Source organism: Anabrus simplex, chromosome 11 (assembly GCF_040414725.1).
Source record: "Anabrus simplex isolate iqAnaSimp1 chromosome 11, ASM4041472v1, whole genome shotgun sequence".
NCBI classification, from domain to species: Eukaryota; Metazoa; Arthropoda; class Insecta; order Orthoptera; family Tettigoniidae; genus Anabrus; species Anabrus simplex.
Window position 1 is genome coordinate 20,720,541 of NC_090275.1, and position 19,101 is coordinate 20,739,641.

The following is a 19,101-nucleotide window of genomic DNA, read 5'->3' on the forward strand; positions in this document are numbered from 1 at the left end:
TCTTACCTCCATAAAAGAGTCTATTATTCTCCTAGGCAACTTATTCTCCTCCATTCGCTTCACATGACCCCACCACCGAAGATAGTTTATGCGTACAGCGCTTCATCTACCGAGTTCATTTCCATCTTATCCTTTATCTCCTCGTTCGGAGTACCCTCCTACCATTGTTCCCACCTGTTGGTACCAGCAATCATTCTCGCTACTTTCATGTCCGTCACTTCTGGCTTGAAAACAGATCGATAGAAGCAGCACTGTCGTCCCAGAGTTCTCACATTAATTCAATCACTTAAATCAGATCTGCATTTAGCGCAGTCGCCCAGGTGGCAGATTCCCTATCTGTTGTTTTCCTAGCCTTTTCTTAAATGACTGAAAAGAAATTGGAAATGTATTGAACATCTCCCTTGGTAAGTTATTCCAGTCCCTAACTCCCCTTCCTATAAACGAATATTTGCCCCAATTTGCCCCCTTGAATCGAGCTTTATCTTCATATTGTGATCTTTCCTACTTTTAAAGACAACACTCAAACTTATTCGTCTACTGATGTCATTCCACGCCCTCTCTCCACTGACAGCTCGGAACATACCACTTCGTCGAGCAGCTCGTCTCCTTTCTCCCAAGTCTTCCCAGCCCAAACTTTGCAAACATTTTGTAATGCTACTTTTTGTCGGAAATTACCCAGAACAAATCAAACTGCTTTTCTTTCGATTTTTTCCAGATCTCGAATTAAGTAATCCTGATGAGGTTCCCATACACTGGAACCATACTCTAGCTGGGGTCTTACCAGAGACTTATATGCCCTCTCCTTTACATTCTTAATACAACCCCTAAATACCCTCATAACCATGTGCAGAGATCTGTACCCTTATTTACAATCCCATTTATGTGATTACCCAAATAAAGATCTTTCCTTATATTAACACTTAGGTACTTACAATGATCCCCAAAATAAACTTTCACCCCATCAACGCAGTAATTAAAACTGAAAAATCTTTTCCTGCCCTAAAAAAGAACCAGGAGACATCTATTATTGTAAACATCAACATGAATACAAATGTCTTAATTAAATAATTGTGTTATTTTGAAAGTGTTAATTTAGTGTTTCTAATTTCACAACATGCACCCAACATTATTTTATAGAAGTCCTCAAATTTTAATATTTAATATCCCCCCTCCCCGAAAATAATTTCTGCGTACGTCCCTGTTATTTGGACACAAAAATCTTTAGAGTGATCAGAACCTCTAAAGGTTTAAAACAGCCCTGGCTGTAAATTAAGACGGTCTTCCGTCTGCATGCGTGATTTGTTTGCACGGATGTATGACACTGCTTACGACACACAGTGTGGGGATTGGTCGCGTTCACGATGACGTATAGTGGCCTGTTAGCGGCCAGGGGTCGGGGCGGGAAGGGAAGGAAGCCCTGCATCATTTTCAGTTTAGTAGTCATCAGGTTTAGCAGCGCAGCATGTCTCCGAACAGCACCATCTTCTGTCTGCTGGCTGTGCTCTTCTTCAGCTGCCCGGTCCTCACAGAAGTGGCGCCGTTCACAGACTGTCCACAGTTAGAAGGTAAGTTAACATCTTTTTTTCTTCTCTGTAGGGGAAGCAGCATTATCATTTTTCACCTCAAAATAAAATACAATATTTTCGTAATGAAAATGGTGCATTACTTCTGAGAAAGCAGATAGCGTGTTAAATTTTATGTTCCACGTTGTCAAACACTTTACTTTAAAATGTTTTTTGCTAGTTGCTTTACGTCGCACCGACACAGATAGGTCTTATGGCGACGATGGGACGGGAAAGGGCTAGGAGTTGGAAGGAAGCGGCCGTGGCCTTAATTAAGGTACAGCCCCAGCATTTGCCTGGTGTGAAAATGGGGAAACCACGAAAAACCATTTTCAGGGCTGCCAACAGTGGGGTTCGAACCTACTGTAAAAATGTCTAACAGAACTAATGTGCCATCGAACTTTTCAGTTTTAGCCATAGGGATAATTCGGGGTGGCAAGGGGTGGCAGTTGTCCCCCACCCCCCAATATTTTGTCGGAAAAAAATGTTCGTAATATTACAGACTTAGAAATACTATATATTTAGAAGTACGTTTTCCGTTACTCTGTTTAATTTAGCTCAATGAAACAAAATGATCATTGCAAAATTGTATAGGCTACCTAGTGTATATAATGGTAATGGAAATAATTTCTGTTACTGTTCAATTCCACCTTCACATTATGTAAAAGAAAGAAAAGCTTTTTTGCCCATGTTGTCTGAGTGATTTCTACTGCTATGGATAAGAACAGGCCAAGTAACAAATACACTTGAATTAGGTGTCCTTTTTAATTCTGTGTGGATGTTCTTTACTTTGCAGAGTTTGGTTATTAAATTAAGTGATTAATGTAGAATATTAGTAATAATTCTGTGGTCGCAAATTTCTTTCAAAAGGGAGGACCCATGGACACCCCGGTAATCCCTGCTCCATAAATCAAAATGCTCAAATGATGCCGATGGTTTTAGCTGCTGCAAGATCGAAGACGTTTATCTAATACTCGTTCTAATATACATCTGATTACCGAACGCATCGTAATCAATTGATTAAAAGTAATAGAATTACAGTACTTGTAACCTTTACATGTTTAGCAAAATATATTTAAGAAAATACTAGATATACAAATGATAGGAGGTCGGCGAATTCAGAGTGGGCTTCGGCCTGCAAATGGCCACGGCTGGTCCTTGGTGCGACAGCTCTGCACTCCGACCGGCCAGCCGAGCAGAGGAGGGGTGGCCACGGCTGGTCCGTGGTCCGACAGCTCTGCACTCCGACCGGCCAACCGAGCAGAGAAGGGGTGGCCGCGGCTCTACACCTCTGTATTCGGGAGACGGAGAGGGGTTTGTGCCCACCGTCGGCTGTCCTGACAATGGTTTCCAGTGGTTTTCCATTCTCCTGCACTAAGGCGAAACCTGTACACTGAGGGTACACCCCTACTGTTTCTCCGCTGTTAATTCTGAAAGCAGTGATTTTTAGTTATTTTCTGACTGTTGAGTTCGATTCAGTGTCGCTAACCATACAGTTTAAGGACCCTATACTGTTAATCTGGAACGTTGGCACGGTACAGTCATGCTTTATTTCGTGATTTGCGAGAATTACGCATTACCACTGTCGTATTGTTAAAGTCACTAGTGTTACATTTGCGGGTATAATTAAATCATATTTTCTTTTTCTATGGGATTATAAATCTGTATGGGTAATACCATGTATATCTAGAATTGTGGCATGTTCGAATACTGCATTTAAAAACGTAGTTGGTATGAAATGACGAACGCAACATTTTATTAATTATGATCTTATTTCGTTCAGTTCTTACGTATCGGTATAGAATTCGATTAGGATGTCTAAGAAGCTAGAAAAATCTGCAAGAATTCCTCCGAAAAGGAAAGATCAGTTCAGTTCAAATGGACGGAAACTTATCATCAACCTAACTTAACCTAACCTTGCCTTGTCTCGACTTTGGTATGATTTGCAGACTTAGCCTTTATGTATTACTATTGGCTTACGGCATATGTGCTTGTAATATATTTGCAATGTAATATAATAGCAAATTTGAAGAAGGGAGCTGAATTATTTACATTAGGCAAACACCGAAGAATACGGTTATACTGATGCGTATATCAATTAAAGGCAGAAATATATAGCATTAAATTAAGTTAGGGTGAGATAGAGAGCGTGTTCATTTCCGTAATTCCTCATTGAGCTTGAAACCGCATTAATTATGAATATCTTGATTGATCATTTTCTTCGGTAAGGGACCTCCATTATTGATACTTACATTGAGGTTAGTTTATTGAATTATGAATACCTTGATTGATCATTTTCTTCGGTAAGGGACCTCCATTATTGATACTTCAATTGAGGTTAGTTTATTGATGGTTATGTCTCGTGATTTCTATATGTAACTAGTCAAGTTGGCAGTCGGGATGAACAATTAAAAAAAGAAACAGAATGGGGCGATATTTGCCTTTTACGTGACGAGTAGGGCATAGTATAGGCCACGGCCGCCAACCCTCTCACCTCACTCGTTGGCTGAATGATCAGCGTACTGGCCTTCAGTTCAGAGGGTCCCGGGTTCGATTCCCGGCCGCGTCGGGGATTTTAACCTTAATTGGTTAATTCTGATGGCTCGGGGCGTATTCAACATTACAAATCATCTTAGGTAGGGCCCTCATCTTCACAGACATGCAGGTCGCCTAATAGGCCGTCTACTAGAAAAGTACCTGCACCAGGCCATACGCCATTATTATTATTTACCGTAGCAAATTTCCCGGCCTGAGAGGCGGCGTTACCGTCAGGAACGGAATAAAAACGTTTTAGTAGCAGTCTGGGTGCCGGCCATAAGTGCAGATCCAGTAGTCATTGATTGGTTGATTGATTGATTAAGGTACCACGGTTACGTGAACATGACAAGTGCATTGAAATGAAGACGATAGCAGACATATTGAAGATCTGTGGTTTGCTGAGCGTGGTAAAGGGAAAATGAAATGAAAATAATGGCGTATGGCTTTTAGTACCGGGAGTGTCCGAGGACACGTTCGGCTCGCAAGTTGCAGGTCTTTTGATCTGACGCCCGAAGACGATCTGCGCGTCGTGATGAGGATGAAATGATGATGAAGACGACATACACACCCAGTCCCCGTGCCAGAGAAATTAACCAATTAAGGTTAAAATTCCCGACCCTACCGGGAATCGAAACCGGGACTCCTGTGACCAAAGGCCAGCGCGCTAACCATTTAGCCATGGAGCCGGACAAGGTGACATTCTTAAAGCCTATATCATGTCTATAAGTATGGGTCGTGAAGGCAACAATGGTAACAAAATGCGTGTTTCTTTATTTTTTTTAAAAAGAGATTAACAATACCAATTTTCACGTATGTAACATGTTAACTTTGTGAGATATACTGTAGATATTCACATTTTAAAACTTTATCCCTTTTTCACTTCCCCTTAAGTGGATTTTCTGAAAAAATTATGCGGGCTTCTTTACTTTTATAGGAGATTCCAAATTCCAATTTTTACGCCTGTAAAATGTTACATTTTTAAAACATATACCCTTGATATACTCATTTAAAAAATTCACCCATTTTTTACTCCTGTTCACCCCCCCCCCCCTTAAGTAGATTTTCCGAAAACAAAAAATACGTGTTTCTTTATTTTTAGAGGGATTCCAAATATCAATTTTCATGTTTGTAACATATTCAGTTTTTTAGATATAAAGATCCTCATCAAAGGTATTCAATCCCTTTTCTATCATGTTCACGCCCCCCCCCCCCCTTAAGGGAATTTTTGAAAACAAAAAAGTACGTGTTTCTTTATTTTTAAAGTAGATTCAAAATATCAATTTTTACGTCTGTGAACCGTTTTCATATATAGATGTACTCATTTATATTTAAACAATCAACTCCCCTTTTCACCCTCTTAGCTACGGAATATCCAAAAATCATCCATTAGTAAACACCTACACTGTAATGTAAATGTATCCCTAAAATTTCATTTCGTTATGTCCAGGGTTTTTTTTTTTTTTTGCTTTTCCGTCGCACCGACACAGATAGGTCTTATGGCGACGATTGGATAGGATAGGAAAAGTCTAGGAATGGGAAGGAAGCGGCCGTGGCCTTAATTAAGGTACAGCCCCAGCATTTGCCTGGTGTGAAAATGGGAAACCACGGAAAAACATCTTCAGGGCTGCCAACAGTGGAGTTCGAACCCACTATCTCCCGATTACTGGATACTGGCCCCACTTAAACGACTGCAGCTATCGAGCTCGGTGTTATGTCCACTACTTTTGGCTGAGCGTTTATTACAGCCAGTCGGACTTAGCCTTTAATGTGTGTGTATGTTGGGTATTCAGCCCGAAGGCTGGTTGGATCCTCAACAGGTTCACCTTTAGCTGTCATTGATAGCCTAGGTCTCACTGAAAAGGCGTACAAGGGAAATGAGGAGTGAGGTAGTTTCCCGTTGCTTTCCTCACTGAGCCAGAAGTTGCTATTGCACATCAGTCTGCCAAGCCAACTGAAAAGCGTGCACCAACCGACCCTATAAGCGACATTTTTACACCATTCATAGCAGGGACTGGCTGCATAAGGAATGGCATTACTAGCATCGCTCATACCTCAGCCACTTTCATATTGTCAAAGCCAAGTATAAGACTGAGGCAGGTCAATGAAAGTAACAGTTTTATTCTAGTCCATACCAGAAGACACAGTGCACTGTAAACACTACATCTTGCCAGCAAAGGCCAAGCCTTTTATATATAGACGTATTTTTTACAATTTGCTTTACGTTGTACCAGCACAGATAAGTCTTATGACGACGATCGGGTAGGAAAGGCCTAGGAGTTGGAAGGAAACGGGCGGGGGATTGATTGAGGTACAGCCGTAGCATTTGCCTGGTGTGAAAATGAGAAACCACGAAAAACCATCTTCAGCGCTGCCGATAGTGGTGTTCGAACCCACCATCTCCCGAATTCTCAAACTTTTTAACCAATCCACATATGTTGTCAGTTTTTATAATGTCCGTTTGTTCTCTTTAGTTATTTTATAATCACTGTAAACTTCGGTCTGTTTTTATTTTGTACTTTGTCGTCAGGGGTGATATCCAGTAGAGGAATACCTCGCCCACGGTGAGCTGAGACATAGTCTGCAAGAGAAGACATAAAACTCAATGACGGGTCCCCACTAGACACCTAACTACCTTAATAAGCCTGAATTACACTTCGTGGAACTATAAGGCAATTTTATCCAATTGAAGAGGAGCGCTGAACCGATGACGTGTTCCTCCACACATGTGATGGTCGGTTTATAATTAGACGATTAATAACAGCTGAGAGAAGAATACGGCCTAATCCCACAGCGAGACAAAATGAGTGATCTTCAGACGAACTCGAGGATACAAGTCCAAGGAACGGCACCGTAACCAGGGCAAAGAGCACTGAACCAGTGGCGCCGACTTTGGGGGTGGCAAGGCCTTTTCTGCACCCCTCCCCCCCCCCCCCCCACAAAAACACAAGAATGTTTCTCCTAGATGTTAAGGCCCCCTTAAAACGTGGAGTTTGCTAGTCTGAGGAGCCCCGAGTCGAGAACTAGAGCGTAACAAGATTTAAAAAAGGAGGTCCCAAGGTTGCTTGTCTCAAGTCTGCTGGGGGATGGGGTTATACCCAGAGCGTCCGGTGAGCTCTCCCCAATGGGTTGAGCTGCGCTGATGGATTATACCCAGAGAGTCCGGTGAACTCTCCCCAATGGGTTGAGCTGCGCTGATGGGTTATACCCAGAGAGTCCGGTAAGTTCTCCCCGATGAGTTGAGCTGCGCTGATGGGTTATACCCAGAGAGTCCGGTGAGTTCTCCTCAATGGGCTGAGCTGCGCTGATGGGTTATACTCAGAGAGTCCGGTGAGCTCTCCCCAATGGGTTGAGCTGCGCTGATGGGTTATAACCAGAGAGTCCGATGAACTCTCCCCAATGGGTTGAGCTGCGCTGATGGGTTATACCCAGAGAGTCCGGTGAACTCTCCCCAATGGGTTGAGCTGCCCTGATGGATTATACACAGTGAGTCCGGTGAGTTCTCCTCAGTGGGTTGAGCTGCGCTGATGGGTTATACCCAGAGCGTCCGGTGAGCTCTTCCCGATGGGTTGAGCGGCGCTGATGGGGTTATACCCAGAGAGTCCGGTGAACTCTCCCCGATGGGTTGAGCGGCGCTGATGGGTTGTACCCAGAGCGTCCGGTGAACTCTCCCCAATGGGTTGAGCTGCGCTGATGGATTATACCCAGAGAGTCCGGGGAGCTCTCCCCGATGGGTTGAGCGGCGCTGATGTGGTTATACCCAGAGAGGCCGATGAACTCCCCCCGATGGGTTGAGCTGCGCTGATGGGTTATACCCAGAGAGTCCGGTGAGCTCTCCAATAATAATAATAATAATAATGTTATTTGCTTTACGTCCCACTTACTACTTTTACGGTCTTCGGAGACGCCGAGGTGCCGGAATTTAGTCCCGCAGGAGTTATTTTACATGCCAGTAAATCTACTGACACGACGCTGTCGTATTTGAGCACCTTCAAATACCATCGGACTGAGCCAGGATCGAACCTGCCAAGTTGCGGTTAGAAGGCCAGCGCCTTAACCGTCTGAGCCACTCAGCCCGGCCTGTGAGCTCTCCCCAGTGGGTTGAGCTGCGCTGATGGGTTATACCCAGAGAGTCCGGTGAGCTCTACCCAGTGGGTTGTGCTGCGCTGATGGGTTATACCCAGAGAGTCCGGTGAGCTCTCCCCGATGGGTTGAGCGGCGCTGATGGGGTTATACCCAGAGAGTCCGGTGAACTCTCCCCGATGGGTTGAGCGGCGCTGATGGGTTATACACAGAGCGTCCGGTGAACTCTCCCCAATGGGTTGAGCTGCGCTGATGGATTATACCCAGAGAGTCCGGGGAGCTCTCCCCGATGGGTTGAGCGGCGCTGATGGGGTTATACCCAGAGAGGCCGGTGAACTCTCCCCGATGGGTTGAGCTGCGCTGATGGGTTATACCCAGAGAGTCCGGTGAGCTCTCCAATAATAATAATAATAATAATAATAATAATAATAATAATAATAATAATAATAATAATAATAATAATAATAATAATAATGTTATTTGCTTTACGTCCCACTTACTACTTTTACGGTCTTCGGAGACGCCGAGGTGCCGGAATTTAGTCCCGCAGGAGTTATTTTACATGCCAGTAAATCTACTGACACGAGGCTGTCGTATTTGAGCACCTTCAAATACCATCGGACTGAGCCAGGATCGAACCTGCCAAGTTGCGGTTAGAAGGCCAGCGCCTTAACCGTCTGAGCCATTCAGCCCGGCCTGTGAGCTCTCCTCAGTGGGTTGAGCTGCGCTGATGGGTTATACCCAGAGAGTCCGGTGAGATCTCCCCAATGGGTTGAGCTGCGCTGATGGGTTATACCCAGAGAGTCCGGTGAGCTCTCCCCGATGGGTTTGGTAGATGATTTTATATCAAGGAATGAGATTAGAAAGCAGGCATTCCTTCAAAGAACTCCACTTCTCAATGAAGACTGGTACATCTGGTAGTGGAGCTATTATCACGAAATGAACAATATACAGTTATAGGACATGTATTCAGAAAATGTATTTGAGTCAAGTTCTATTTTTCTGTTTACCTGTAAATATTATTGAAAACTCCGTACATAAGACTCGTCAAAACGTATTTGAGAAACAAGCTACATTTTTTTTTCTGTTTGTGGATATTGTTATTATATAGGAATGTTTGCATTAATACACAGTTCAAAAAATAGGGGAACATGTTTTGTAACGTCTGGTATGTGAACGTTAATTTGGTTGATGGGGTTCCAATGGTCGTATAGCATACCTTGAGACCTTAGCTAATCAGGGTATGTCAAATCGAAGTTATACGCAATCTGTAGGTGTAGCCATGCATTAAACTGTCAGGCGACCCCTCAAAACAAAGGGAATAGCGGTGCGTCCGTGTGTCGTTGTGAGGTACACAGTCTACTGCGGTCATTTGAGCATGTTGTACGTCAACCAGCACATCCCATGAGACATCTTAATGAGATTCAAGTCGCGACGGCCGTCACTTTGATCCAAGAAGGATGGACTTTTCGTCGTGTTGCTGTGAATCGTCTCTCCGTCAGTTATTCAACGCTTGTGGAATCGCTACATTGAGACAGGCCAGTTCACAAGGAGGGTTGGATAAGGTCGTGCATGCATCACAACCGATATCTGAGGCGTCGTTCAGCAACTGCCAGAGAACTGCAACGAGACCTCAGGAGGGTCACTGGTGTCTGACCAGACAGTAAGGAACAGGTTAAGAGAAGTGTCCTTACGACCCAGACGGACTGTTCGAGTGCTCCGTTTAATGCAGCAACATAGCACAGCTCGCCTCTGTTTGCCCGTACCTGGGGTTCAGTGCACGCCACTGGAATACTGTACACCACAGTCTGATAGGTTACACTTCCGTCACCCATTTTGTTACATACAGTTTTGCGTTGCACAAATTTTCGCACGACCCCCAGCAATAAGACATCTGTATGTCCAAAACGGCACTGTTGTGTTGATATACATTCCTGTGGTTTCCCTTAATGCATAACAGCTGAATAATACCCAGTACAGATCTAGAGATAGACTACATAGACTACGCATGAGGTGAATTGAATGGAATTACGTAACTAAAAAAATGTTTTAAGGACATAAACAGTACAGTGTGTACAAGAACTGACAGTACATGTTATGTGGATCATCATGTATAGAGGGAGGCAAGGCAATGGCTGAATAATTGAGAAATATTGAACTTGTTTTTGTAATATTTCAGACTAGCGGCTGTGCGCGCCTGCATATTAACAAGCGTCTCGGTATAACATTACGATAATACGACCTGGCCAATCACAACGCATTCTCGCAGTGTGTGTGGCTCAGATGGCACCGCTGGATACCGTGGTTCAAATCCCGGTCATTCCATGTGAGATTTGTGTTGGACAAAGCGGAGGAGGGACAGGTTTTTCTCCGGGTTTCCCTGTTATTTTTCATTCCAGCAACACTCCATTTCCTAGCAATTATTTTTCTTTCTTAATCTGCTTACACTCCAGGGTTGGTTTTTCCCTCGGACTCAGCGAGGGATCCCACCTCTACCGCCTCAAGGACAGTGTCCTGGAGCTTCAGACTCTGGGTGGGGTGGGGGGTGAAACTGGGGAGAATGACAAGTACCTCGCCTAGGCGGCCTCACCTGCTATGCTGAACAGGGGCCTTGATGGGGGATGGGAAGATTGGAAGGGATAGACAAGGAAGAGGGAAGGAAGAGGCCGTGGCCTTAAGTTAGGTACCATCCCGGCATTTGCCTGGAGGAGAAGTGGGAAACCGCGGAAAACCACTTCCAGGATGGCTGAGGTAGGAATCGAACCCACCTCTACACAGTTCATCTCCCGAGGCTGAGTTCCAGCCCTCGTACCACTTTTCAAATTTCGTGGCAGAGCCGGGAATCGAACCCGGGTCTCCGGGGGTTGCAGCTAATCACACTAACCAGTACACCACAGAGGCGGACCATAGCATTTATCAGTCATTAATAAATCCCCTTGGGAGTGGCGACCCCATTGTAATAATAGCCTATATTTGGTTCGTTCATTACATCCCTCACCCGGTCAAAGACTGAAAAACTGGTTGTAGGTTTCCATTTTCTTGCAGTGTGTGGCCGTAGCCGCTTTTTAACCTATAATCCTTTCGCTTTGGTGATGGTGACTACTTTGATCAGCTGATGAGGGCATCTATATACGTTTGTCTTGTAAACTAAAATAGAAGAATTAAATTGATCAAAGTAATATTTAAAACTCGAATACGAAATACTTTTTTTTTTTTTTTTTTTTTGCTAGTTGCTTTACGTCGCACCGACACAGATAGGTCTTACGGCGACGATGGGACAGGGAAGGGCTAGGAGTGGGAAGGAAGCGGCCGTGACCTTAATTAAGGTATAGCCCCAGCATTTGCCTGGTGTGAAAATGGGAATCACGGAAAACCATTTTCAGGGCTGCCGACAGTGGGGTTCGAACCTACTATCTCCCGAATACAGAATACTGGCCGCACTTAAGCGACTGCAGCTATCGAGGTCGGTAAAGAATAAGAATACGAAATAATACGATGTTTTTGCGCTTAAGATACCAGGTGTTGATTGATGTTTGTTGTTTAAAGGGGCCTAACATCGAGGTCATCGGCCCGATACCGGGTGTATGCATAAGTCTTTTCCGGTTTCACTAAGAGATGGCGCCAGCGAACAGTACGCTGCGTACGAATTTGACACATACCTTCACCGGGAGGGCGGCCTTTTTCTCACCAGGGGTGATGTCCGGGCCGGACAGCAGTAGTAGTAGGTTGCTGGACGTGGCATGCAAGGGCGCCCATACCCGCCCCCCTAGCTGTCAGGGAAAGGCAAACATCTACTCTAGTCAGGTGTTTTCCTTTCAAGAAAATGATTTAAAAGTCAGTATTACGTAGAAGCGGTAATACCGTTCCCCACCAACAGGCAGGGGATACCGTGGGTTATTCTACCACAGAATACAAGTCGCCATTTATCTTCCAAAATATTAAAAATACTACGTACCCCCCCCCCCCCCACAAACTGCCATATGGGCGCTGATGGTGGCATACAGGGACTGAGGATGACTGCTGTGGTGAGGAGCGTCACGTTTCCGGAGTATCGGATAGACCTCATGGCATGCCCAAGGAGTCTAGTGTTTTTCATTTATTTATTTTTTGTTGCAAGTTGTTTGCACTGTGAACATGTATTTGAGCTGAACGCCTGTTATGTTCAATAATAATAAATACTAAATAGTAAAATTTGACACATACGTCAGTTTGTTCGTCTGACATTATCCTACCAACACACACAAGTTTGAGTCCGCCAAACACTAGCGTCTGTCTTGTATCGTTCAGTGATCATGCCAACGTTTGTTCCTGAAAAGGAACATTTGCGGCACGCATTGCTTTTCTTATGTAATCAAAAGAAAAAGGCTGTGGAAAGTCATCGTTTGCTGGCAGAAATATGTGGTGAACACACTCCATCGATTAGAACATGTGAGACACGGATTCGATAACTTAAACGTGGTGATTTCAATGTGAAAGACAGTGCGCGCTGTGGTAGACTACAACACTGCGAAGACGAGCAATTGCACTCTTGAAGCCCGGCGAAACCGTTAATGCACAACGCTATCGCGAACAAATAATTACCGGGCGAGTTGGCTGTGTGGTTAGGGGCGCGCAGCTGTGAGTTTGAATCCGGGAGATAGTGGGTTCGAGCCCCACTGTCGGCAGCCCTGAAGATGGTTTTCCGTGGTTTCCTAATTTCATAATTTAATTAAGGCCACGGCCGCTTCCTTCCCACTCGTACACCTTTCCTATCCCATTGTCACCGTAAGACCTATCTGTGTCGGTGCGACGTAAAGCCAATTGTAAGAAAAATCAAATTATTAATTTAAATCACATATTGATCGAAAGACGACCGGAAAGCGCCAGAATACATGGCAAAGTGATTTTGTTACACGACAATGCGCCGTCTCACATAGCAAAACCAGTGAAAGACACCTCGAAATCGCTTGGATGGGACATCCTCCCGCACCCGCCGTACTACCCCGACCTGGCGCCATCCGACTATTACCTCTTCGCATCAATGGGGCACGCGCTGGCAGAGCAGCACTTCAGCAATTTCGAGGAAGTTGGAAAATGTCTCGACGAATGGTTTGCCGCAAAAGACAAGCAGTTTTTCTGGCATGGTATTCATAACTTATCTGAAAGATGGGCGAAGTGTGTAGAAGCCGATGGCCATTATTTTCAATTTTAAAAAAATCCCTTGAAAATTACGTGTTTCTTTACCACGAAAACCGGAAAAAACTTACGCATACACCTGGTAATTACAATTGCTGCTGTTCCACTAGTATAAAGAATCGGTGCGTAGTTTGGGAGACGTATCTGTGTTCACTGTTAAAACACACGCACACGTCTACCCGATAAGACGCAGTGTGTTACTCAATACACAATGTCATGATAAATCATAATTAGTAAGGCTGTACGAAAACCGTCTAAAAAGAACACAACCATGAAGAAACACACTTAAATCCACACTCGTCTTTGATTTTACACTGCACACCCTACTTTGCCTGTCCATAATTTGCGTTCCAGTAACTACAACAATCTTCCGCAAAGTTTTCTGGTATACATTTGTTGCGTTTGTCTGTTAAAATTAGCTTCAGTGCGAAAAATGTTCTCTCCACATCCACGGATGTGACAGGACAGTACCCCGTGTGGGTGGAGGCGGTAGAATAACGCCCATGGTATCCCTGCCTGTCGTAAGAGGCGACTGAAAGGGGTCCCAGGGGCTCTGAACTTTGGAGCGTGGGTTGGCGACCACGGGGCCCTTAGCTGAGCCCTGACATTGCTTCCGCTTACTTGTGCCAGGCTCCTCACTTACATATATCCTATCCGACTTCTCGGGTCAACTCTTGTTCTTTTCCGACCCCGACGGCATTACTTATGGAGGCCTACGGAGTCTTTCATTTTCACGCCATTCGTGGCCCTTGTCTTCCTTTGGCCGATACCTTCGTTTTCCGAAGCATCGGACCCCTTCCATTTTTTCTCTCTTATTAGTGTTATATAGAGGCTGGTTGCCCAGTTGTACTTCCTCTTAAAACAATAATCACCACCACCACCACCTGACAGGACAGTACTTGAATTTGTCTTTGAAATCTTACCAAAGCTGTAACGCTCATTCAGAACAAGGCCACTCATTCCGCAAGAGTTTACAGCATTAATTCCTTTCCAATTCCAGCCCTTCCCTATCCCATCATCGCCATACACTAGTCTGCCTTTTACAGAACTATGCATTAATTGAAAAAGAAAGACAGTACATAATTAGCAATTTTCGATAATCCACGGATATCTGTGCATGAACGATCACGAATTGTCGGAGGTTTGCTTTATCTCGAAGGGCTATCTGGCCGAAGCGGTAAAGGCGTGCTCGGTTCGCCCGGAAGGACGTGGGTTCGAATCCCCGTCACGAAGTCGTAAAATTTAAGAAACGAGATTTCTACTTCCGGAGGTGCACATGGCCCTGAGGTTACTCAGCCTACACCAAAAATGAGTAGCAGGTTAATTCCTGGGGGCAAAGGCGGCCGGGCGTAGAGCTAACCACTCTACCCCATTCAGTGCCGAGGTTACGGATAGTGGAAGCCTTTACCTTCCACCCCTCCTAGGGCCTTTCTTTATCTCGAACACTGGTTACCATCCCCAAAACGCTCTGGAGTTCGTGTGAATATCTGGATATAAAAATGTATTCATAGTCACTAATCTCTGGGTAAGAATGGGCCATCGAACCTTACAAAATAAATCCTTCCTAGCATCTGTACGAACTCAAAACATGTTACTACCGACTGTACTCCATACTTCTTATCGCTGATATGTGGTTGTTGCTTCCTCAAAACAAAGGTTAAAAGGTCAGTTTTGATAAGAGCTGACCACATTTCTTCTTGCAACTTCACTTGGTACTAAGGGAACTTCGAAAACTAAACAACACACTATCATGATGAAACACTGACATGTCACGTGGTCAAAACACGTGCATGGATGATAATAATTATGGCACTTGTCCTTAAGTGTGCAGTTCTGAACGAGAGGCGGCACACAGCGGGGTAGATGACCTCAAAATCTAGCATTAATTAATACATGGCGAAATTAATCGGATTTCAGATACAAATCGTGCCAGCGGTAAAGGGTATAAGTCAAAAGTAGATGCGTTTCAGGACGTAAATTTGATTTTTTAAGAACAGAGAGAGTATTACAGTTAAACGTATACAGTATAACTTGAACGCCTGTAACTCGAATTTCTATATCTCGAAGGATTTTTCGTTTCCTGGCGGAATTCTATATAATGTATAATTATGTTCTTCAAAACAGAAGGAGCAGGGCACTAGTAAACCGGAGCATTCTGTTGAGCGTTCAGTCTGCAAATACAATACAACAGCAAACACTGGAAAATGAGTAGGTTGGTCTTCCAAACAGAACTCCTCTTCATCTGTGAGTCCATAGGAGACAGTACAGCCCAATACGGGAGGCACACAGTATGCCGCAGAGGTAGTCCCAGGTGGAATAGCCACTGTTCTCCTATTTCGCTTCTTTTTCTTTGTGTTGAGGGCGAGTACCTGAGATTCCCAGGGCGAAAGCTATGCCCCTTTACTCATCTGTTTCCGAGAAATGCCGATGAGTCGATAGAGTCTCTGGTTCTACACTGGCGGGGGAAATACGATCTGGCTGACAGGCCATATTCACCTTCCGTCAGAGAAGAAACCCCTTTGCACTGAAGGAGTTCTAATTTGGAGTCGGATAACTATTTTCAGGGGGGAAGGAACCTCCCTTCTTAACAAACAGCCCCTTCCTTTCAGGGGTTTAATTTTGAAGTTATTTAGTGAGAGAAAGTTTGGAAAAGGCCGAAACAGATTTCTATTTCTTGTTAAAACAGGTCGTAAGTGAGCCAAGGGCGGCGATGTTTGAAACATGTGTAGGGCTTCTTGGTTCTTAACACCTATTTTAGGAGTAGGATGCCACGGTCGGTTGAATGGCTAAGTAGGATTCTCTACTACTACTAGTCTTAGACGGTGACGCCGTCTCTCAGGCCGGGACATTTGTTACGGGGAAGGAGATGCTCGGAGAAGGTGAGGCGGTTGGCGGCCGTGGCCTATGTTAGGAACTGCCCCAGCATTCGCCTTAGTGCAGGAGAATGGAAAACCACGGAAAACCATTCCCGGGACAGCTGACGGTCTCCCGAATGCAGAGGCGTAGAGCCACGGTAGAACCGTGGCCACACCCCTCCCCTGCTCGGTTGGCCGGTCAGAGTGCAGCGCTGTTGGACCACTTATGAGCCGAAACTCACTCTGCATCTACCGACCTTATTTCGCTCGTTTTCGTTTCTACGTTGCCTCTTATCGTTCGCTATTCGCCTACGGTTTTCTTTAAAGAAAAAGGAAAGTGGTGTGCCGCCAAGAACGAACTGCTGTGCGTGAATTCTTTTAGTGTGAGAATGTTGTTGCACATCAACAAACACCTTTACCGAGCTCGATGTGTTCGGGAGATAGTGGGTTTGAACCCCACTGTCGGCAGCCCTGAAGATGGTTTTCCGTGGTTTCCCTATTTTCCCGCAAGCAAATGCTGGGGCTGTGCCTTAATTAAGGCCACGGCTGCTTCCTTCCCACTCCTACCACTTTCCTGTACTATCGTCGTCCTAAGACCAATGTGTGTTGGTGCAACGTAAAGCAACTTGTAAAAAGAAAAAAAAAAACTTCACCTTACTTGATGGCTAGAAAATACGTATGTTCAATGGCAAGCAGATGCAAGACGATTGAAGGGTTCTTAGTCACTGTAGCCCAGTAGGGATATCCTGCCCGAACGACTGGTACGCCGTTGAGGACTTTCTATGCCTTTAGAGGAAGTTCCGCGCCTCAAGGGCAACAAAGTGCCCTAACCACTACCAACTCATGGTCGCCTGACAGTAGGGGACTCACCCTGGGAGTCATTCGCTCGCCAGATGAGACGTTCAAATGAGGTTGACATTTGAGTAGAACCCCTTACAACATAATATACATGTTGAGATATACTCTCCTCTCCTAACTGCTGACAGGGAGTTCCGATCAGTCGACTTTCATTTTTTGATATGCCAGAATTTTGGGTTACCATCTCCATTGTCCTGCCACCATTCTCCTGCACTAAGACGAATGCCGGGACACCACAGCCGCACCTACCCTACAATCTTCGCAAATCACATCATCGATACAAATCTCCAAGACCTGAGAGACGGCGTCGCCGTCTAGGAGGCCCAAAATACCCTGTTCGGAAATGAAATTACAACTTTAACACACCCCATCCCCCAGCAATCAGGTTACAGGGTTAGAAACCCCTTGACATTTTTACAACAAGAAAATAAGTAATAATAAACTAAATAAACATTCAGAAACATAATCGCAAAACCAACTTATCGGTTAATTTTTTTTTTCTAAGAGGCCTAGAAAATTGAATTTTAGATTGTAAACTGTACATACCATTCACTGTAAAACTGTTGACCTTGATCGTCTATTTCTTGTTCTGTATTTTAATGTAAGATTTTGTAGTGTACTGCAAGATAATTCACTTGTAACAGTGCCCTTATAATGACAAGTCGTGCACGCGCGCCTTTATTATGTCTATCAGCATGTTGTAACTATAACCCTCCACCACCATCGGCCGATTCTGGCCACGCTACTCTCAACAACAGTTGTTTAACAAATATTCTAATTAATTCAATGAATCTAAAATTCGGCATATACATTTGTGATCTTATATTGGTGATGAATATGTTACATTCGTTTACTGATGTCGACAAATTAATGTGTGTGGTTATTTATTTCGTGTCATAATTCCTATGTGGATTATATCCTGTGGCTGTTGTCACAAGCATAACAAATGGTACGTGATATTATTGCCACACATTGTCAACAGCGTACATGACCTCCGGCAGTTTGTTTTGTCATTGTCAAACGAAACCGCAGCAGCGCCTTGTTTCATAATGTTGCTCGCCAGTAACAGCATACATGCATCATCGTTACAGACCGTTATGCTTTTCAGCGTTCAGTCTGCAAGCCTCAGTGAAACGTCGCCCAAATCCTCTATTTGTAACTAGTTCTGTAGCCTCATTTAGTTCTATACCTATTATCTTTAAATGATTAGAAACTGAGTCTAACCATCGTCGTCTTGGTCTCCCTCTACTTCTCTTACCCTCCATAACAGAGTCTAGTATGATCCTAGGTAACCTATCCTCCTCCATTCGCTTCACATGAACCCACCACCGAAACCGGTGTATGCGTTCAGCTTCATCCATTGAGTTTATTCCTAACTTAGCCTTTATCTCCGCATGCCGAGTACCCTCCTGTCATTGTTCCCACATGTTTGTACCAGCAATCATTCTCACTACTTTCATGTCTCTTCTAGCTTATGAATAAGATATCCTGAGTCCACCCAGCTTTCACTCCCGTAAAGCAAAGTTGGTCTGAAAACAAACCAATGTAAAGATAGCTTCGTCCGCGAGCTGACTTCCTTCTTACAGAATACTGTTGATCGCAACTGCGAGCTCACTGCATTAGCTTTGCTGCACCTTGATTCAATCTCAATTACTGTACTACCATCCTGGGAGAACACACATCCTAAATACTTAAAATTATATATCTCTTCCAGTTTTGTCCTAATCTGACATTCAATTCCCTTGAATTTCTTACCTACTGACATCAGTTTAGCTGTTGAAAGACTAATTTTCATGCCATACTCTTTGCACCTATTTTCAAGTTCCAAGATATTAGACCGCAGGCTTTCAGCACAATCTGCCATTAAGACAAAGTCGACAGCTTACCACGTTTCCACCTAACTGAATCCCTCCCTGCTACTTTATATCTTTCAGCAGATGATCCATGTAAACTATGAACAACAGTTTTTGTTTTTGTTTTTCTTTACACGTGCTTTACGTCGCACCGACACAGACAGGTCTCATAGCGACAAT

General features: G+C 44.3%; 1 protein-coding gene across 1 annotated transcript in view; it reads left to right on the forward strand.

Moving 5' to 3' along the window:
- Positions 1-1,406: 1,406 nt before the first annotated feature.
- The window catches only part of LOC136883435 (MD-2-related lipid-recognition protein), a 52,977-nt gene continuing 35,282 nt past the window's right edge, over positions 1,407-19,101 (forward strand). The window contains exon 1 of the mRNA XM_067155716.2: positions 1,407-1,565. Coding sequence (XP_067011817.1) covers positions 1,463-1,565 — 103 coding nt within the window. The 5' untranslated portion in view covers positions 1,407-1,462. The remainder of the gene's footprint in view (positions 1,566-19,101) is intronic.